This window comes from Periophthalmus magnuspinnatus, chromosome 24, assembly GCF_009829125.3.
Source record: "Periophthalmus magnuspinnatus isolate fPerMag1 chromosome 24, fPerMag1.2.pri, whole genome shotgun sequence".
NCBI lineage: Eukaryota > Metazoa > Chordata > Actinopteri > Gobiiformes > Gobiidae > Periophthalmus > Periophthalmus magnuspinnatus.
Genome location: NC_047149.1, coordinates 21,383,147 through 21,405,853, shown reverse-complemented (window position 1 = coordinate 21,405,853; position 22,707 = coordinate 21,383,147). Strand labels below are relative to the sequence as shown.

At 39.4% G+C, this 22,707-nt stretch overlaps 1 protein-coding gene across 1 annotated transcript in view; it reads left to right on the top strand.

The window, feature by feature from the left end:
• The window catches only part of LOC117392670 (neurexin-3b-like), a 565,984-nt gene that overhangs the window by 6,051 nt on the left and 537,226 nt on the right, over nt 1-22,707 (top strand). The window contains exons 2-4 of the mRNA XM_055232346.1: nt 12,049-12,066; nt 13,157-13,183; nt 15,503-15,514. Coding sequence (XP_055088321.1) covers nt 12,049-12,066; nt 13,157-13,183; nt 15,503-15,514 — 57 coding nt within the window. The remainder of the gene's footprint in view (nt 1-12,048; nt 12,067-13,156; nt 13,184-15,502; nt 15,515-22,707) is intronic.

Here is a 22,707-nt window from a genome sequence, read left to right as displayed (position 1 = left end):
CTTCTCAATTACATATACTTGAGTACTCTTTGAAAGAAATTGTACTTTTCAGAATACTTTTCCAGCAGCATACTTTTACTCCTACTTGAGTAATATTTTTATTGAAGTAACAGTACTCTAGTAGCGGGTCTGCCCACCTCTGAAAGCATTAACATGTACTCAATTACATTTACTTGAGTACGTTTTTACAGAAATTGTAGTTTTCAGAGTACTTTTCCAGCAACATACTTTTACTCCTACTTGATTAATATTTTCATTGAAGTAACAGTACTCAGATTACAGGTTACTCTTCCTACTGTAAGTACATGTAGAAGTGACAAAATCTTTATGTTGATGATATTTAATTATTTGTAGATTGTAATTTTTTGTGTTTATCCTTTGAAAATGTTTTGTGCATATTATTTCATGTTTTGTCCTTCAAATTAAATCAACTTCAAATTATAAAGCAGATCCCGACAGTTACTCTTTAAATTACTCTTACCTGAGTATCCGTTTTTCCAAATACATTTTTTTTTACTCTTAGTTGAGTAATTTCTTGGACTATTACTTCTACTTGAGTAAGAATATTTTGAAGTAACGTGACTCTTATTTGAGTACAATTTTTGACTACTCTGCCCAATTTCATTCAATTACACACAGTAGTATTTGAAGAGTACTTGGCAACCGCAGGAAAGTTGCACAGTGCGGCTTTAAATCCATCCATTTTATTTCATTAACATAACCATTACATACATTAACCAACAAATACAGTTTAATAATATAGAATAAACACGTAAATATTAGCAATTTCTTTACGGAAAGGTCCTGAATCTATCACTTGTGACGCAAACAAACCAAGAACATCTTTGTTAGCAGCGAGCGCAAAATACATTTACACGCACACCGCCTTTTTTCGCCATTCAGCCTTGAGGGAAGCATGGTGTGACGCAACCTTTATGTGTCCCAGGAGGTCAGCTATTGGCCCAGAACCACCGCGAGCTAACCCCTTTTTGTCTCCCCTCTCTCCCACACAAACATCCATCTTACCACGCACCTATTCTCCACCCGCTATTATTCCAGCCCATAAAATACTGCGGCGGGGAGGAGGCGAGCCATGTTAGCTCCCCTGTTGATGGGAACACTGCTCCTCTCTGCCTACCCATTAACTGATGTGGCTGATTGTTGATTATGCCACAGAGACAGAGAACCATAATTAGGAAGATAATGAGAACAGAGATGGCTAATTTGCCTGGAAAATGTCTGCGCAAATACTAAACTCAATTTCCAAAGTCTTTCGGCACGCTATAGCAAAAGATATGGCGCTTATTATGTTTGTAAGTCTTGGGAAGCATATTGTTTTAGAGTTTCCAGATGCGAGCGCGTAACGAAGCAATTTGCAACTTTACTGGAGAGTCAGCCACCTGCCTGTCTCCATGGAGATGTTATTGTTTTACCTGAAATGATCCACAGTATGGCCTTAATGCGTATCTGTATCTATGGAGAAAAGTAAATGATGCCTCCGAGACCAGGTTACAGGACAGATCTGTGGAAAGGAGACCCCCAGTCGCTGTAAGAATGCATGTCTGTGTAAACCCTCAGTCGTCCAGGTATGATCCATGGTCCCAAAAGTCACTGACACTTTTAAATCTTCAGTAGCTCCTATAATTCTTAAGTTATACTCACCAAATTTTAGCAGTAGGTAAACTGAACCTTCTGAGATTTTTGGCAATATATACGGTTATAATTGTTCACTTACACTTGAACTTATCACTACTTAAACTACGGGAAGTAAATATGACCTAATTTGAACAAAGTGTCCACCATTTTCGGTTTCACACAGAATAGCAAGATCCAACACACTTTACATAACATTTTCAGCATTTCCGGGCTTATGTCTCTTATTTGATCCTCAGTATTACATTTTTAGTCGTTTATTGTCTGAGGTTTATTCACAAACACCTTTTCTTTAAGATCGCCCCACAGGAAGAAATCAGGACTAGTCAGGTCTGTGGAGATCACACACTGCCCCCTGTCTTTGAAAACGACTTATTATTCCTTTAATGGCGTTTACGCTCGGGGCATCTCTGGTGTTAAAATGTCAACGTGACACCGCTGAGTTTGTGAATTTGACCCATGTGACTCAAAGTACCACTGTACAATGAGGGTTTGTTCCTCGGTGCTGTATTTGCTCAGATTAATGTCAGAAGGGTCGTTCTAAATGCTCTGAAAAAATGAAAGAAACAAAAGAGTTATGCTTTTTTTTTTCAACTGTCAGTGACTTTTGGGCCACCTTGTATAAGAAAAAAGCATTTTATGTCATTTGGACTAAAGAATACAGGTTTTTCAATGTGTTTTTGAGCAATAAAAACACAAAACTGACTAAAGGAAACTTAGACGAGTAATGACAAACTGTGAAACATCTCCATGGAGACAAGCGATGACCAATACTTCACTGAGGTCCTCACAGTGCAGCTCCGACATACCTTCTATTAGTATCTCGCTGAAGTACCTCGCTATTGTTACAGTAAGAGTGAAACTGGAGTACTCATAGATAACCCATTCTGCCATGAAGACCCCACACAACCTGGCAACCCAACCCGGGCTCTCGCTTCAGTCATGCATTCATTCACTGTGCCTATAGGGAAGTCGTCTGTCCAAGCTGTGAATATTTATACTCGTTACATTATCCGTCCGCGCTGGCCGGAGCTCACGTGCACAGAGTTTAAAAAAAGAGATACAACAAGTCCTACGCAGAGCAACGAGGCCCCGGAGCTGCTCGTTAAAACAGGCAGATGGCTGACTGGCGGAGTAGACTGGACCTAGGAAGTGTTGTGCCAGCGATATTCCTAACTGTAGTCTGCTAGCCCAGTGGCCTAGAAACAAAATACAGAAGTAGCATGTGCAGCGGGGACCAGAAAGTGTGCTAGCAATGTTTTTTTGGAAGGGAATACTAAATTAAATGGTTAACACTGCGCTCATTAGATTATTAGAAAGCGTGGGCGGCTTGCTCTAGGAGTGAAGTGGCTTAACTGTCTTGAAAATTGTTTTATAAAATTCAATCTGCCTTGGACCAAAACTGCAAAATCAAGTGCGAAATGAAACGAATTTTGAGACAGCCAAGGAAATAAGCCTGTACAATGGTATTTGGGACGTTTTGCTCTGCACTAAACCACTGGACCTCCGTTATAATGAGCAAAGTATTCTGCAAAATACCAAGAGTGTAAGAGGGCAACATGTAATTATAATAATAATTTGGTACAGGGAGTGAAATTTGAACTTTTTTTTTATTCAGTTCAGTTTTTTTATGCTTAAATGTCACCATCCACAATTAAAGATAAACTATGTAACCTTTCTGTTTTAAGGTCTGCCACTTGCTCGTCTCCACGTACACGCTATATCACAATTGTTTTGCCTTGAATGTTCCACAGTATAGCGTTAAACCAATCCGTCTTGCATCTATTGGAAATGCACCTTGGAAAATATCAGTTCTTAAAGCGAGCGGGGTTGCCTTTCCACAGATCTGACCCGTAGCTTGGCCAGGTGACGTCACTGGCTTGTTGTAAATGCTAAGTTTCAGATGACATAAAACGTTCCATGGTGCAATTTTATTTTTAATACAAATAAAATGTTAAATCGCTGACTTTTGTTGTAATATAATGAGTTCCTGGGTCTAGTCGCTAATACAAATGAACAGTTTCGACATTTGTGCGTTTACTTTTAAGATATTTCAACAGAAAGTACAATGTAATCAAGTAAAAAACTGTTGAATGCTTAAGACAAAGTAACATTTCCATCTCTATCTCCATGGCGACCAGAAAAGCGCCATAGTGCATCTAACACGAGTTGTAGTTTTCACGAAGTTGCTTGTTCTCATAAACATTTTGCACCTGTTTTTGCAGAACTTGCTCGCAAAATAGTTCCTACATTCTGTCTTATGGGCCACACGCCGCTCATCTACTTCCCTGTAACTCTCGACCAACTGCCCCGTGCAACTTCCCCCGTCCATTTTCCAAGCTGCCACCGTTTCCCACATCCCCGACAGCTTACGACTATAAACAGTTGGCTATAAAACACATGTTCAGCTCCTGCTCCCATGTGGATCGGGATGTATCAGAGTGGTAAACTGTGTCAAAGCCGTGAGCTGTTGAAATTAGACGCTACTCTCCAGCGCTACAGCATGTCGGGACGGTGAATCTGAAACGGCTTGAGAGCTGACTCGATGTGAGATGGGTAGAGTGGCCGACAAGAGTAATCGAGTAAGAGTACTGTTACTTTAAAACGATATTGTTCAAAAAGAAATGGTGGAAATAAAAGCAAGCAAAAACTACTATGCAACTAACAGCAATTATGAGTAATGTCTGGATATGACACTGGATTTTTAATTGGAGAGTAGTGTAATTTGAAGGACAAAACATCCAAGAATACATATTATGCTTTGTTTCGTGTATTTAGTATTGATCTATAAAGGTCCTGTATTACACAAAATAGATTATTGTGAGGTTTAAGCCATGTTATAATGTTTTTGTTTTGTTTGTTTTTTTGTTTTGTTTTTTAAATGAACAAATCTTTATTCAGACAAAAAATGACATAACAGCATATATTACATAGATACAAAACACAAAGAGTCAATACATTACATTTGCAGTTGCAGTTATTGTGAAATTGTACATTTGTCACATAAGTGAAAAAATATTTTGGTGGTACGAGTGATCTAAAATAACAGTTTTGGTTTTTTTTATGTTGTTACCTCATCAAGAACATACCTGGAGTTATTTTGTTTTGTCTGAGTAACTTTGCATTAATAGTCTGTCTACATCTCCAAAGCTCAAAATGCTCTGTTGCACCTTGTGATGTCATGAAGAGGTAGTTTTCCAAGTTCACCGCTAACGTTTACCTTTTGTTCAGTAGATTGCCAATTCCGGGGCTGAAATTATCTTAATGATTCTAGTGAAGATGTATGGAGTTTAAAAACACAGCGGAGCACTTCCTGTATTGAGTGTTTTCCGTTTGAGAGAACTCAGCCTAAATATGTAGGTTTGTGTTTTAAACATGTGTGAATGAAACAAAACACAACTCAAGGTATGTTCGTGATGAAAAAACATTATGACATAGATCAGAAAATAGGGCAATATGGGCCCTTTAGCGTGCATAGCATAAATCCTTACTTATTATTTTATTTTATTATTTTATTCACTGTAAATCAAGATATTGATGTAAAAGAGCTTAATAATCTACTGGTTCATTGCCTTCCTGCTCAAAACTGCAGAACTGATGGTCCCAGTCCCATAGTAAAGTATATTTTTTTATTATTATTATTATTATTATTATTATTATTATTATTATTATTATTATTATTATTATTATTATTATTATTATTATTATTATTATTATTATTATTATTATTTCGTAATTAGTATTATTTATTATTTATTTTTTTTAATTATTATTATTTTTTATTTATTTAATTTTTTTTATTATTTTATTTTATATACCTTTTTATGGACAGATTACACAGACATTAACATTAAAGCTTTCTGAATACTGCTTACTAAGTACTGTCACACTGCAAAACATAATAATGACTCAAGTTGGAGTAAAAGTATCATGTTAAAAAAACTAATCTGAGAACTACGATTTTTATTAAAACGTTTCCTATATGCAACTGCGTACTACCGAACCCCGCCGACAGCTTCTCCAAACCCCTCGGACTCAAACCTTTTAATATCGACTCCATTCTGCCAGTGTCATTAGCTGTGCAAATATCAATATCTTTTATGCTAATGATGTGGATGCTAGCCCTCGTTCAATTCAATTAAAAAGGGGAGACTTTATGAGATCTCTAGAATACCTTGGGGTACTTCGACTACACATAAGGTCAAGGTTATTAAAAGCTACTCTGGATTGTTTAATGAATTATGTAAAACGATCACCCATTCGCCTCCGTTACTCGGCAGAGAGGAATCCTTGGGACGCAAATACGGATTGACGGATGGCTCGTAATTGACGGCGAGCGAACTGTTAAGCAAGTGCTGAAATAGTGCCTTCGGGCTTTGCTTTGGGGATTAATAAACAGACATGAAAAAAATGACAGTTACAATAATCTCGCTATGAAAAGTAGGTCACGGGAGGGAAAAAAACGCAACGGGGACTTGGCTGATTCAGTGGAGAGAGGGCATTTGTGTCTAGTACCCAAGATGGAAATTATGTTTGGATTTGAGTGCTGGTAAAATAGAGCAGAGGATTACGCTCTGACCACATGTCCACTCTATCACATTGGCTTGTTCTGGACACTGCAGCAGCAAGAGAAAGCGGTTTTATCTTAACAACATGGAGGGCGGACTAGTTAGCGCGCGCGTAGCTAGACACAATAGCGAAATCCTTAAGCGAATATGCGAAAAAAGAACTGCAAAAATGTTGATTGATTGTCAAGTGGAAGACCAACCGCTGTCTGTCACGCGCCCCTTCCCCCCCAGCTCCTGTGTCCTTGGCAATGTCGACATGTGGGCAGCGGCCATTTTGGACTCCCGAAAGGATAAAAAAGGAAAAAGAAAATCGCGCGCGCACACATAGTTCACAGTCCAGTTTGTTAATCAGGGTTTAATGCTGTCAGCGAGGCAGTGGAAGAGGGGAGGGTATGCGCGGTGGAGTTATACGGGTAGCGTTGGGAAGAGCAGGACACAGAGAGCTCAGGGCACAGACCGAGTTCATTAAGAGCCAGTGGTAAAGCTTAAAGTCCTATATTATGCAAATTTGTGAGCTTTTAGTTATGTTATAATCCTGTTACGTCTTCAAAAACACACCCGGAGTTGTGTTTTGTTTCATTCACACATGTTTGAGTAACACTTTATTATCAGTCTGTCTACATCTCCAAAGCTCAAAATGCTCCGTTCCACCTTTTGATGTCATGAATCGATAGTTTTCAAGTTAACACCTGCCTTTTATCTTTTACCTTCCTTTATCCTTGTATTTATTCAGTAGAGTTGGGCAACTCCAGCGCGGAAATGATCCAAATGATTCTAGTGAAGGTGTGTGGAGTTTGAGAACACAGTGGAGCACTTCCTGTATTACAGTGGTCGGCAACGTCCGGCCCGCGGGAAAATGTTGGCCCTTTGCCAATTTATTTTGGCCCGCCAGAGGATTTTGGACTTTCTTCCGGCATTGATTCTTTAATACTGTCATGATCCGCTCCGTCTGCTCCACGTTTTTCCTCCTGTCCTGCTCCTTCCCTCCCTCACCTGCCGAGCTGGGCTGAGCTCCTGGCTCCTCCTGCGCGCACCTGCAGCTCATCAGCGCGATCACCACCACCTGCTGTGTATAAGAGGAGGCAGGACCAGACACTCAGGGCGAGATCATCTGCGTTTCTACACCCTGTTCAGTGCCGGTTCATCTTCGTTTCAGCCTCATCCCGTTCGGTGCCGGATCGTATGTGCGTCTCCACCCAGCTTGCTGGACCGTCTCAGCTCCAGCGCTCCCGGCTCAGCTCCGACCCTGCTTCCACCCTGCTTCCCAGCCCTGGTACTGTCTGTTTTATCTCTGCATTCCGCGACCCTGGTTAGCACTCTGCGTCCTGCCCTGGTGCTGCCCGCATCGTCATCTCCGCTGCGCTCCACGTTCCGCTCCTGGATCCTGGCCCGTGCCTCACCTCCTGCTCACCGCCGGATCAACCCTCGAACTGCACCATTTGTCATTTCTTTAATAAATCCTGTAAATATTCCCCGAGTCTGCATCCTTTGGTCCGCTACACCCACCGTTACGACAAATACCAAGTTATGTGGGCACTGCTACGGGCATTCCACTGCCCATGATGTGCATGTAACACAACATTAAAAGCAAACAATGAACTGGTGTGTACATACACCTTCACCAGTCAAAATCGTGGCTAACTGTTTTTGGACATCTGGTGAGGCAAGTGTGCAGACTGCGCGCAGCTCAAGGAATGTGCACCAGTTACGCTATAGCCTTCTTGCACTTCTGGGGTTAGTTATTCAAAATTCCCTATTTTATTCAAATAAATCACTTAATCACAAAACTGTCAAAATACTCAGTTTGAAGATTTCTTTTAACCGGGGTGGGGACTTGCTTTTTGTCCGCATGTCAGGTTTTATTGCTCCCGACCTTTGCTCATGTTTGACGCAACATAAATCCACTTAGCCATGTCAATTTTAAACATTTTTCATTTACGTTGTGATTTTATCACGATCCTTGCTGCACTTGGCATCATCCAAGTCCTACAGCTCTCCCACAGTCGTGCGTAAAGGTGCAGGTCATTACGGCACCAAATGCGGAGTAAGGAAGCCGTTAGTGCGGTATTACGCACGACTAAAAGCCTGTCGTAGTTTAACCTTCGAGGCAGAGCTAAATCGCAGTGATGGTCACAAGAAGACAGCGTGAGAAAAGAATTTTGATGGAGAGATTTGACGATAAGCAATAATTACGCAGCTTCCTGGTTCAAGTAACCGTCTTAGAAAGATTTTATCCTTGTTTAAATCCGCACATTTTAACCACAAAAGTATTAGTTTCAATTAATATCATGAGACAAAGACCTGAATAAATGAGGTAAAACCTTAAAGTGAAAAGTTTTTCATAGCTCTACCCGATACTGTGCGCCTTTAGTATCCATATTACCACGTTCAACAAAGGCATAATTCTTACCAAAACCATAATAAAAGGAGCAAAAGCTTTTGCCCGAGGATTTTTTAATTGGCTGTTTTAGGTGAGTTAAAATGCATGTAATTCATATTTATGTATTTATAAATATATGTAAGCCAATACCTTTACCATCTGGCCCGCCACCTGTGGGCGCTGAAAAAAATTGGCCCGAAGCCAAGCGAAGTTGCCGACCCCTGCTGTATTACCACATGATGACATCACAAGGTGGAACGGAGTGTTTTCTGTTTGAGAGAAGAACTCAGCTTAAATAATAATCACAAAACGCCACTCCAGGTCTGTTTGTGAGGAGGAAATGTTATAACAAATGAGAAAATGGCATAATATGGGGCTTTTAAAGATTTATTAAGCTTTTTTCCTGTGTTTTTTTACTATTATAACTATAAAATATGTAGATCTTTACTTTTATTTTATTCATTGCAAACCGCAGTATTGATTTAAAGTGGCGGCTTAATAATATAAACAGGTTCATTGACTTCTTGTTCAAAACTCCAGATCTGAGACGTTCCAACTCTTCATAGTGATGTTAAGAAGCAAATAAAAGGCGATGTGTTACACTTCTGACCTGAGTTTGAACTTATTTAGCAATTGCAAGTAAACACAGAGCAGTGGGCGGGGCTAGGGGGTAGGTGAAACCAGTCATTTTCAAAGCACATGAGCCTCAAACGCAGGAAAATGCAAGATCGTGCACAAATCAAGCAAATACTTTGAATAAACATATGGTGAAATACTGTAATATGGTTAAAAACTCCTAAAAGTTGATTGTCTCCTTTAAGATGAATTACCTGATGTAACCCCACAATTTCAAATAAAATGTATTTTGTGAATTATTCTAACACCACTGGGAAAGCAGTGTTTTCCGTACTCACCAAGTAACTGTTTCCAGCGGAGTGGAATGTTCAAACTGGAGTTGATGATGAAATATTCAAGGAGTTATTATACCACGGAGAGCCTGTGTGGGCATTCACAGTTCTAAGACCGTAAACGCTGTAAGTGGTTGTAGAAATGTGTAGTATTTATAAAGTAGTTCACAGTAAATGGATACTTCAAAAAATAAATGCATTTTAAAAGTAATGTAGCGTTTTGGTGTAAGGAAACGCACCGGATTTGTTCTGGTTGGTCATTTTCTGAACACAATGGGCCAAAACTACAGCAAAACAATAGCAGTCTTAACTCACTAGAGGCGATCTCCAAAACAGACCAGTAACTGACCAATAAAACCTTCACATTAACTTGTCGGCATAGCAACCAAGTGTCACATCCAAAAGCAGTTACATAAACAACACATAAACAGTTACAAAAACAACAAAAGGTGTCAACTCAGAACTAAACACACAATATCAGATCAATACACTAATAATAAGAACTTTTTATACATCAGATTGTAAGAGACTTTAACACAGAGTAAGACTAGACTGAAGACCCATCTCTTCTCCCTGGCATTTAATAGGCCTGCTAGCTAAACAGGATATGTTGGAGTTTTATTGTTCTTTTTCCAATTTATTTTATTATTATTATTTTATTTTATTTTTTTATTTTTTTTGTGGAGCACTTTAGCACATTTAAAACAACTACAGCTGACCATAGAAATAAACTTGAATTGAATTGAAAAAAAAAAAACTCTAATGAAGCTAGTAATTTATGTGTCACATGCAGGGGCGGCTAGGCTTATTTATTTTTATTTATATTCTTTTATGTATTTATTTATTCATTCATTTATTTTATTAATTTATTTGTATTATTTATTTTTATTTATGTATTTTTATTTTTTATTTATCCATTTTTATTTTATTTATTCACGTTTTTTTTCGTGAAGCACTTTGGTCAGCTGTAGTTGTTTTAAATGTGCTAGAGAAATAAACTTGAATTGAAAAAAAAAAAACTCTAATGAAACTAGTGATTTACGTGTCACATGCAGGGGGGGCTTGAGGGGGCACTACATTTATTTATTTTTTTATTTATTTGTATTATTTATTTATTAGTATTATTTATGTATTCACTTATTTATTTATATATTTTTTATTTATTTATTCATTCATTTATTTTATTTATTTATTTGTATTATTTATTTATATATTTTATTCTTTTTAATTTATTTTATTTTATTTATTTACTTTTTTTTTTTTTTTTTTTTCCCCATGAAGCACTTTGGTCAGCTGTAGTTGTTTTAAACGTGCTAGAGAAATAAACTTGAGAGAGAAATAAAACTCTAATGAAGTCAAACATTTAGGCGTCACATGCAGGGGCGGTGCCAGGGGGGGTCTTTAGGGGGCACTAGTCTCTCCTAGAATGGCCAGTGCTTCCCCATAGCTCCCCTAAAGAATTTTGCCCGACTTCACAGCACATCCAGTTTTAACTAAAAATGTTCAAATGGCAACTACAGAGTGTTGAAAATGATACGACAATATTTAAAAAAAAAAACAGAATTGCATGTTTAATAAATCACAACAGGGGCTAACTACATTTAAATTAGCTTAAAACAGGAAAGCAAACATGGTAGGGGATGTGGGGGTACGTTCCAGTGTAAAAAATACTAAAGAAACACCTGAGAAAAGCAGATATTTTAAAATTCCCTAAGCAGAACTGATGTTAGCTTGCTTTCAGTGAAAAAGTGTTGTATACTTGGAAAACAGCAGGTCACAAAACCAAAATCTAAAGCGACTGAATGGGACCAGTGCTCCCTCATGCAGGCTAAGCTGGAGTGACATGTCTGATACCCAAAAGGTGACAAACCGCGGGTGAGATCCTGGTGAAGAAGTCTGCCGCAAGGATCCACACAACTGTTTTTATTTTATTTTTTGCCAAGTCATGTCGTCGAGCAATGAGCATTCCTCTGACGAAACAAACTCCTGAATCACCACACGTTTTTGAAGAAGCGTTAACCAGTTCCTGCCGTGTTTTTGCTCTCACATACTCACAGGTCAATGCTAAAATGCTAAAAAAAAAAAAAAAAAAAAGGTGGAGGATTACGGTGTGGGCCTGTCGAAGCATCCAGACATCCACAAGCCTCACGTCACCGTAAATCTGCTCAGGATTTACGCGGTTTTAAGTGTGTGAGGTTTCCTGTGTGATGTCGGGTGCAGAATATTAAAACTAACAAATATTCTGGTTATTTTTTCAAGTGTTGTTTGATGACGGCGTGGTGTCGATCTGCATCCCCCAAGAGAACGGGACAGATATATGATTATAGATGTGTTTCTCTTCACAGGGATTTCCGCTTAAACACTGTAGTCATTTTGAACAGGCATGTCAAGGGGCACCTGTCTGTTCCTTACATGAAACAACAATGCTTCAGAAGTGTGTTTGCTTTGCATGTTAGACCATGCAAATGACACGGCGTGGTGCTAATGCTAATCTTTCTCTTCTCTGCTCTGTCTTCTCTTTCTTCTGTCGTTTTCACAGCTGTCCAGAGGAGACCAGGTGAGTCCTAGTGCTATACTCATGCCAAAACTATTATATTCTTTATAAGTACAATATAGACTCTGTTAAAATCAATGAGCCGAGTTATAGTCCAGCATATAGTCTACGTCTTTGTGAAGTGTTTGGGATCTAATTTAATCTAATATTAAACCAATAACGATCTTAAAATCTTAAATTAACACTTATTCAAAAGACTTAACAGCAGGAGTCTCAAACTCGCGGCCCGGGAGCCAATTCCGGCCCGTGAGACGATATTTTGTGGCCCGCAGGACAATATGAAAGTTTAATATTAGTGTGACGTTACCTCCGCGTTCGTCCGAATCTGTAAACCTCAAACGCACGTGTCACTCGCGCTGTGGTCGGCTGCTTGTACTCCCATCGCAAAAGATTCAACAAATAACGACGTATATCCATAAAATCCACAAGAATTTGCAGATTTCCTCATGTATGTTGAAAACAGCGATGACGTTTGAGATTTTAACGAAGCTTTTTTTTGTGGAATACCTGACCCAGACTCTGCCTCCTGCGGCCCCCGGATAATTTGAGTTTGAGACCCCTGCTTTATAATAAGATAATAGTAATTACCAACCGTAATCCAGCCGTAGTTGTACTTTTCATACCGTTTTGTAGCGCTTCTCTATGGACTTTTCGTGCAGTTGCAGCAAATGCCAACAATGCATTTATTATTTATTTATCACGTTCGATCCCAAGCTCTGTAATTAGGAATAATACTAAATGAAATGTGATACCAACCCGCCTCACTCATAATACTAACAGATTGCACACAAAAACATCATAATCAGTAACTATTAGAGAACTTGATTTCCAAAAAAAGCATTTTAGCATTTCAAGTAGAATTTATTTTTATGATTTTGACAGACTGTGTAGTAAATGTCTATCATTTTCTTCATGTCGCTGTTACGCAGAAAAGCTTTCAGTTGCACTTGGGAAGCTTTGGGTCTTAGAGTGTTGGTCATGGTTTGCCGTTGTGTAAGACCATGCACAATGTCAATACAAACTGAGTATTGGTGTGTGTTTTTATTCTCAACTGTATTCTCTGTCCCTCTCTGTGTGATTTCTCCTTTTCAAGGCCTGGCACACCTGAAGGCGGAACAAGGTACTCTCTTCTTTCCTCTCTTATATTATTGATACCGTGCAGCTGACGTCATCAACATTCTGTGGAGGAAAACTAGCTCGAAGCACTGCTCTGTCTGAAGTTGTGTTGCTTCTGACTTTACACAATCTGACCATAAAGAACTGATTTAGCTGGAACTACGAACGGAGATATGATTTTGCGCAGCTAAACAAGTCTCAAATAACATTATAGTCAAACGCTAGCTAGCATTAGCCAACAGTTTCTCAGGTAAACACTCACATTGACCTCAGCCTCCGGAAAATGTGTTGTTTAAATCCATTTTGTATTGTTTCGTGAGACGTTTTCAGACAATACAATCCAATCACTCTATTTGGCAGTGTTTGCTAATGTGCACATAACCGCTAAACGTTCCACCATAGACTTACATGCTGTGCTCCCCGATGTGACGTCAATGCAAAGTATCAGTAGTTATTATTTGTGTTGGGTCATCGCTTTGCTTTGGTTTGTTCTGGTATTGTTTTACTCGCAGTGTCTTTGTTATTTGTCTTGCATTTTGGTGTGTTTTGTTGCTCCCATTGTGGCTGAAGTGGATGGGTGCTTTTGTGTGTGTGTGTGTGTGTGCGCTTTGTGGGGGGGGTTAAAGTGCACGTCTGCGTTGCATGTTTGCGTCTAACCTTGGGCTTGGGTGTTCGTTGCCTCCGTGTCTGCTAACCGTGCGCTCACCCAGGTTTCAGTATTACATAATTGTGTGCAGTGTTCTCGTTTGCACGGCTAACTCGTGCTGACACACTCCGCTGTTCTGACACAACCTCTGCAGTGACAGGACGGGGAGGGCAAAGAAGAAAAAAAAAAAAAAAAAAAGCTAAGGCACCAGGAAGGCTATAGTCAAAGCGGTGGGATGTGGGCAGACAGAGGGAACATAACATGCTATTTTTGCAGGGAACAGGCAAACTTCGGTTGGGCCACAAAAAGCGTTGACGTTGGCTAACATGACACTAGCCTAGCCTGAGGTGCGGACGAACGTGGGTAGACACATAAGTAAAAGTCTGGTTTTAAAATATTGTGCGATGTTTGGTTAAATGCATGAAAAGCAAGTCAAGTATTAGTATTAAAATATTAGTAAAGCATGAACAAAGACATAATGAGCAAATTATGTACAACTAGTACCGGATTTTCCAGCGTATAAGTCACACTGGAGTATAAGTCGCACCAGTCAAAAAATGCATAATAATGAATAAAAAAACATACTCTGGAGCAACTAATATGTGAAATATATAAGTTGCACCAGCCAAAAACTGCACAATAATGACAAAAAAAAACATATATTTCACATATAAATTGCATCTAAGTATAAGTCGCACCCCCGGCCAAACTGAAAAAAAGTGTGACTTATACTCCAGAAAATACAGTACTTAAAAAAAGGGCCATACCTGACATTTGTTTGCATCAGTACAGATATATACGCATTGTACACGCAGATCTTGTGGTTAAAATAAGTCCACTTATTGTCCCGTAATCAGGAAGAGCGCGTTAGTTGTCAGCTTATCGTCACCGTAAAAGTCCACTCCGCACCTTTAACACTCCATTTGCCGCATCAAACTCAAACGTCAACACGCACTGAACGTCGCGTGGCTTTTAAAAAGGCTTTAACACAACTCTTGCTGCGTTTTAAAAAGGCGTTTGGTCTGCAGATTACGACGCTGTGAGAGGAGAGGAAACACGAGTGCAAGTAGTTACAAACGCCAAATGATACTTAATAGTTTTAATGGTCATTGTTCATGCTTTACTAAGGTTAATTTACGTGATTAGTTAACGCTTTACTTGCTTCGATTCAGTAGTCAAACGATATCTATAGCATTATATAATCACCTCTTTACGTATTTGCGCCGCTAACATTTAAAGCAACAGTGGTACACGGCGAAAAGTTCAACTCTGTATTTTTTTTACATGAATTCTCAACCAGAATGGAACGTGTTTTGTTTTCCACATTCAAAGCAAACAAGACAAAATGTGTTCCAAACTGGTCTGAATCAATGCCGTTGTAACATTCACAAGTTTTCCATCAAGCGCTTTGCAGAAGAAAAAAAAAAAACATGCCAAAAAACCAAATCTTGTCAGTGTCCTCCCTCCATCTGCTTCTTGCCGTTCCACACATCTTGAGCATTTGCATAGCTGTCAGTGTATTGTGAAAAAGTCTCTAAGATTCATCCATTTTACTAACAATAGTTTACCCCTCCTTTCTGCTGTTTTGTTTTTATTCTCTGGTGCTCTGCTTGGGATGTGTCTCCAATCCTCCCTATCCTACCTCTATGGACCCCTTCTACTCACCAAAACCTATAGGCAGAGGCAAAGGTACAGCTGTTTCCCTTTTCCTTTCCTCTTCTTATACGCTATGTCCGTTTTTGTGCAAGTAATCGAGCAATGTTGATGACTTTAAGGGCCAATATTACGCTATTTTCTGATCTATGTTATAACGTTTCCTCATCGCAAACACCTGGAGTTGTGTTTTGCTTCATTCACGCATGTTTAACTCACAATTATGTAGGATAATTTCAGGATTTGGGTAATTTCAGCCCTGGAACGTCCAATGTCCTCGGAACAAATGGTAAAACGTAGCTGTCAAACTGAAAACTACCACTTTGTGACATCGCGAGGTGGAGCATTTTGAGCTTTGGAGATGTGGACAGACTAATAATATAGTGTTACTCAAACATGTGTGAATGAAGCAGGTTTGTTTTTGAGGAGCTAACAGCGTTTTGACCTGACTTAAAGCTAACACGAGTCAGTTTTGCGTAATATCGGCCCTTGAACATTTCTGTGTATGGGTTTGCGCTTGGCATATGTACTGTACACGACATAAATATTTAAAAAGGTTGTTGCATTTTGGCTCTTGTTGAATCTGCTTGGAAACATAAACAACCTTGCAAAGTGTTGGCATCACAACATAAACCCATCATTTATTTATCAATGCCATGCAGTAGTACATAGTTTTACATGTGATCCCAAAAAATTTCTAGTTTCATTATTTGTACTGTAAGCAACTATAGTAACTTAGTGGTTCTCCCATTGGAACTTGCGGTGTAGTAGACTTGCATCAGGGTATTTGGGCAGTCTGCTGGAGTTGTGGATCCCGCTGTGGTTTGCCTTGTGGTCCATATGAAGATGTTTTGAAGTAGTGCACTGGCCACGTGTTGTGAAATCCATTGGGCTTTCTTTGGGGTGTCCCAGTTTGCTTTCAGCTGTCTACAGACATGCAGATTGAGTGTATATATATTTTATTAAGCTCAGTTTCAGTAGCTGCATAAGATATAGAGTTGTAAGTCAAGGTTAGACCCAATTTTCTTTCAAATTGGCAATGGTTTGTGGAGATCTAATTGTGTTTTTAATGGAATTTCTATGTTATCTCGATATTTCATTGCGGTTGTGTTAAAGACGTTTCAAATAATTACATTTTTGCTTTTTTTTTCATTTGCACGATGTATTTTTTTTGCAATCTTAACACAAAATATATGTGCGACAAACTTTGTGATGGAAATATAATGCCTAAGGGGCGAAAGTAGCTCAGTTGGTAGAGTTTTCGTTCACTGATCTGAAAGTTTTTGGTTTGAATCCTGCTCTCGACATAAACATTGGTTGACCGTTCTGATCCACTGACCCACAGGTTGTCACGGCGATTCTAGCTCCCCCAGATAAATGCTGTTGTTGTATGCTTGGGCAAGACACTTAACCCATCTTGCCCCCAATGTCTGCGTACACCGGTGTATGAATGTGCGTGTTTGAGTGCCTCGAAGGTCAAAAAACCTTCAAAAATGTGACCATTTACCAGTACAATTTGAGATTATACCAAAATGACAGTGACTTGTTGAAGGAGCATGGACCTTACGTAACTTTAATGGAGAAAAGATGATGATGCGGACAGTACAAAGATACTACCTCCCTGTGTCATTAGATCCAAGCCTCTGCAGTGATGTGTGCAACTAGAGAGGAGGTCAGAGGGCATCGATAGTGGGAGGCTGGGGGACTACACTCACTGCAGAGAGTCCATCCCATTCTAAACTGAGAGCTACAACAATAATACAGTCTGCTGCAGTGTTGAAATGCAATTATAATGGAATATCTGGTCTGTTTTTAGCATATTAAAAGATTATGATGATTATTAGCTTATGTCTGCATATGGCTGGTGGCTATTCATTTGCAACTAGAGCTCTAATGATGTAGATAATGGTAAACTCAACATACAAATTCCCTTCTTTCCATCCCTTGTGCCGAAGGACTTTAATACAACAAAACCCAGATGCCATTCGAAGCTAAAAATGGAACAAAAAGGACCTTTCTGAACAGTTTTATAGTATGATTTTGATCTCCAAATTAGTTTAAAACCTCTGATATTAAAGAATCTACACTTATTTTTGGTTGACAGTTACATCTTATTGTCTAGAAATCATTAAAATTCAGGTAAAAATGTTAGTATAGCTGTTCTAATGGGAAAAAGGAGACAAAGACTAGTGTTACATGGGGAATTTGCTTTGCTGCTTTGCTATCTGGGGTGAAATCGGGGCCTTTATTATACTTGGTTCACATATGCTTCTTTGTTCTAAGCTTTGATGTTATAGCAAACTTTTTATACACCATGACACCGGCTCTGGAATGGTGCTCTACTTACCATCTACGCTCTACTTAGCAACCTGCCGTGGTCCATTTACCACATGAGAAATATCTGATCTTCTTTGTAAGACTTGCAATTGTCTTTATCTTGAATATCTTTGGTGCTAATAAAGTCATAACGGCCCCATTGAGAGCAGTCGATGAGCATCCGTTTGGTGCCACTGGCTCGTGACATCATTATGTTCTTCCCCATTGGCTGGTTTTAAGAATCTAAGACGGTTTAGCTCAAGGTCAGAGATGGGACCACCACGCTGCCTGGAATAGGACTCCTCAGGGTTTGAAAATTCAACTAGACCGATACGAATATGGCAAATCTTATGGCGCGGAAAATGTACGTTGTTTCACTGGTTTGCTGCCTGCAAGATCGTAAGTTCTTATCTTAGTGGTTATATGCGTTCACCATAATGATCTAAAGGCGCAATATAAACATTTTCTGATGGGATTCTGCCTAGACTTGCCTCGATAATTACAATATTGACTTATTCAGTATATGACAGATGGAACGGTTATGTTTTGGGGTCATGGATACTCTTTCTTTGTACTAGTTGGGAGCTTTTTTGTACTTTTCTGAACATTTTAACATTAAAGGCTGGAATAAATAACTTCTATGGCTCATTACATTTTTCGTTGATATATTGCAGCTGATGTTCTTTAAAAATACTGCAAATAAAGACAACTTTTTTGGGGAAATCCTGCTTTAGGGTAATTGTGTCAGTGGCATAAGGGCATAGACATCATATATCGTAGTTCAAAATGTGTTATCATGACAGGCTTAATTCTGCAACCAGCTTGTCACCATGGAAAGAAAGAATGTTCCACAGTGTGAAATTTAACTTTTGAACTTATTTGTCCCCGCAGGGAAATTTATCCACTGCGTTTGAAGCATCTTTCAAAGCCACTGGGGCAAACTGTCAGGAGCAGTTTGGTGCCCAATCCCCACATCTTGATCTATAGGCTTGGTCAGGAGGACTAACTTAGCTGGAGGATGGAAGTTATTTAAAGTTTAAAAAACAAACAAACTTGAAACCTTGGGGTCACCTTTCCACAGATCTGACAAAGGGATGTGTTTAAAGTGGACCAATTCTGCAAACTTTTCAGAGCTTTTAACCATGTTATAGTTGTTTCTCCTTCTCATTTACCTTCTCGAAGTTGTATTTGGAGTTATTTTATGTTTGAGCAATCTTTAATCGCTTACTTACTTTGTTCTTCAGTTTTAGTTTCTTAATCGAAGATACACGTAGGATTTGGAGCGTCGCATTGTCATTTTGGTACATATTTTTAGGAGTGGCCGACAGTTCCACGGCTTTTTGTTGTGACGATATTTTGGGGCGACATCAGCACCGATTGGACACCGCAGTTTTCTAACACTGAAAGACAGCAGACCTATTTCTTTTATTAAGTTGTTTTAGTTGAATATTGCAATTTAAACTGTGCAAATTATAGCATAAAGATCCACATTTGTCATAGATTATAACTACCGTATTTTCCGGGGAGTAAGTCGCACTGGAGTATAAGTCGCACCAGCCAAAAACTGCATAATAATGAGGGATATATGATTTGTATGTTAAATATATGAACAAACTATGAAAAAATGTGCGAATTATAGTCCAGAAAATACGGTATATAGCAGGCATTAAATCTTAACGTAGGACCAATGGGCAAATCTATGTACGCCACGAGTTTTTTCCATGTTTTTGCATTTATTTAAAACAATTCGATTTTGATTTTCAGATCTTAAATACAACCCAACAAACAAGCTGTTCCTTTTCATTCATTCCACTCATTTACATTTCTAGAATAAAAAAAAATGCTCAAATTTGGACGCCCGGGTTGGGAGACTGATGGCAGACTGAAAGATGACTAGCAGTGACAGAAACAGACTTAGAGCTGGAGTCGCGGTTGGAGATGGAATGACAGGCGTGGGTTGAGAAGACACTGCCAAGAAGATCCCAATAGTGCTCAAACTCTGCTGGTATGTGCGAGCTGTGTGGGGGGAGAGCAACTTTTGGGCAGGACTTTGAGGGATAATTAGGGAGAGTGGAGAAACGGATTAGACTTAGGGCTTGACTCTCGCCGCCTAGAAGTCCAGAGAGGCACTTTAAACGAGTAATGCCCCAGTGGCCAGAAGTCTAGAAATGTCTGCTGTGGCGCCCAGTTTGACCCCAAGAGAACGCCCGAGCTGGAAAAAGACATCATCGCTAAGCTAAAAGACGTTCGTTAGTGTTAGCAACTGTGTAAGACATAAAAAAAACACTGATAAAGATAATTCTACTTTGTTAGCATGTTAGCAAAATTGCTTGGTGGCGATAGTTGCTCAGTTGGTCAAAGTTTTGTCCACTGATCCGAAGGTTGGCAGTTCAAATCCTGCTCTCTTGACGTAAACATCATTGGTTGAGCGGTCAAATCCACTGACCCAGAGGTTAACGGTGCGATTCCAGCTCCCACAAATGAATGCTGCCGTTGTGTCCTTGGGCAAGACGCTTGACTCACCTCACCTCAGTGTCTGCGTACACTTCGAGATGTGAGAACTAGCTAAACATTTCAATAGGTCAGGCTTGAAAGTTATGTGTTATAGATTAGTATTCATTCAAGCTGCATTCTATAAGTTTCTGGTGCCTTTAATTTGAACATTACACAGTAAGGCTTTAATCTTCTGGCATCTATTGTGCAGGTATTTCATCAGAGATATTTTACTGCCCAATACCATGAAAAAAATTAATTCTAATGTGAGTGGGCTCGCCTCCACCACAGATCTGACTTGTCCCACAATGGAGAACAACAACAGCAGTAGGATTAAAAGATCTGAAAATAATTAAATGAACAGAAAATAAAAGCAAGAAAAATAAGACTCAAAAATAGGCATTCAAATTAATTTAATATTTTTTTTTCATTTTATTTTTTTTCAAATTTTTATTTTCATTTATTTATTTATTTTGAGCAGATTAATAAACATGCGTATCCCGTGCTCTTAATGCATATTTCACATCTTATTTAAGCTTGAAAAGGAGTGAGAAGAAGAAAACTTACAAAACTTTGGGCAGCTTCTACATAAAATACCACAGTACCAGTATCAAAGTACCACCCAAACTTCACCAATAATCCATGCCTCCCTGCAGTTCCCCCGTCTTCCTCTTGAGGCACAAAGTTGCATGTCCACAGTGAACTCACATCAGACAGGTGTAAGATGAAGAGACTGGCTTTTGGCCCTTTTCACTGCTGCAGGATTCTGAGTGGATTTATGTAATACTGGGGACATCCTCCTCTGAGCTGAGCGCCCCAAACCCACCCAAACACAAGCAGGATATATGGCTCTACCTCACTGCACAGCTCGCACCAGCACAGGAAAATACACTCTAAATTACTGAAGCGACAAGGTAATTAAACCCTTTCGAAAGTTGGAAAAAAGTTTCTACCCCTTTGATACTTTGGAGATTGTGATTTGGGGTTGTCTTGCTGTTCTCTACCTTCTCGTAATTTTTAGTTCAGTATCAACAATTGTGTTTTCTTACCCTCAAAGTCAACAAATTTAAATCCATTCGAAATAAAAATTGCGCACTGTATATGTGTACTCACTGGACCAGCTGCAGGTTAAACGTTGCTCTTTGGGGGCGTCAGGTGTTTGCTCGTCTACGTGGAGATGATATTGCCTTAATGCACATATGTCAAACTCAGGCCCAGGGGCTAAATCTGGCCCACAGTTTAATTATATTTGCCCCGTGAGATCATATCAAATGTGCATTAGAGCTGGCTGCCAGTATCAATTTTCAATAAATACTGAGTTAACCCGTGAATTTGTCTCAGTTTTTAATTTTGGCGCTCTGTGCATTTAAGTTTGACACCCCTGCCTTAATGCTTTCTGGAATGTCCCACAGTATGGCATTAAACTTAACCTAAATGCATTTATTCAGCTGAAAGTGATTGTAGTACCTCAAAATCTCCTCAAGATATTGCATTGCCATTGTGGGTGTGGTTGCCTCTCCACAGATCTGACCTGTAGAGGCCTGTTGGTGTCTTCTACTTGTGTCCAGGGTGAAAGATACAAAGGTTTAATGCCATACTGTGGAACATTCCAGCCAAACCAATAAAATATCTACAGAATGCAAGCAGGTGGCGGACCTTCCACTCGAAAAGTTACACAGTACGCCTTTTATAGTATCCCATAATGCAGTGCTGTACCAGGAGACACTTTTCCAGCAGACCTTAATCACAACTGCGTATAGCAACAGCCAAGCGCTAGACTTTTCAGCATTTCATGGTAATTCCTTTCCATTTCTCCTTACTTCTTTTGTTATTTTACCTTTTAAACGATACATTTCTTCTATTATTTTCTCGTCCAAAACCCAAATTGAGTAAAGTTGTGTTGCTTGATGTCATTAGAGGTTTGCTTTGTTTACACCGGTGCGCTGTCACCAATGTAAATGAGTTCTCCAACTTCGCCCAGACATCGGCCTCGAGCCCCAGCTGCTTCTTATTGACGTTGGCATGCAGTGGTTGTGCTGTTGATAAATGACTATTAATGGCCAGACGCTCAACCTGAAATGATCCTCGCGGTGGATTTCAGAGTTGCTTAAATTGAGGGCATTGGCCAAATTGATTTCCGCACTGGCCGGCTGCTACTCAACCGGTCGCAGAATATGAGTGCAGAATATAAGAGACCTGCTCCAAACACTGGGGCTTTTGTTTATTTCTGAAATTTCAATCCGCCGCTGAGTCTTGGCCCAGACAGGAGAGATGGTCTTGAAATAGTGTCAGTTCTTTTTGAAGTGAATTGTCAAGAAATAAGGTAAATTGTGCGAGTTTCATCAGGTTTCACTAGCTATACTCCAGGGACGTACCTCATATTCTTTGGTGTGATCTTTTGGTGTTCTGTTGTTACTTGA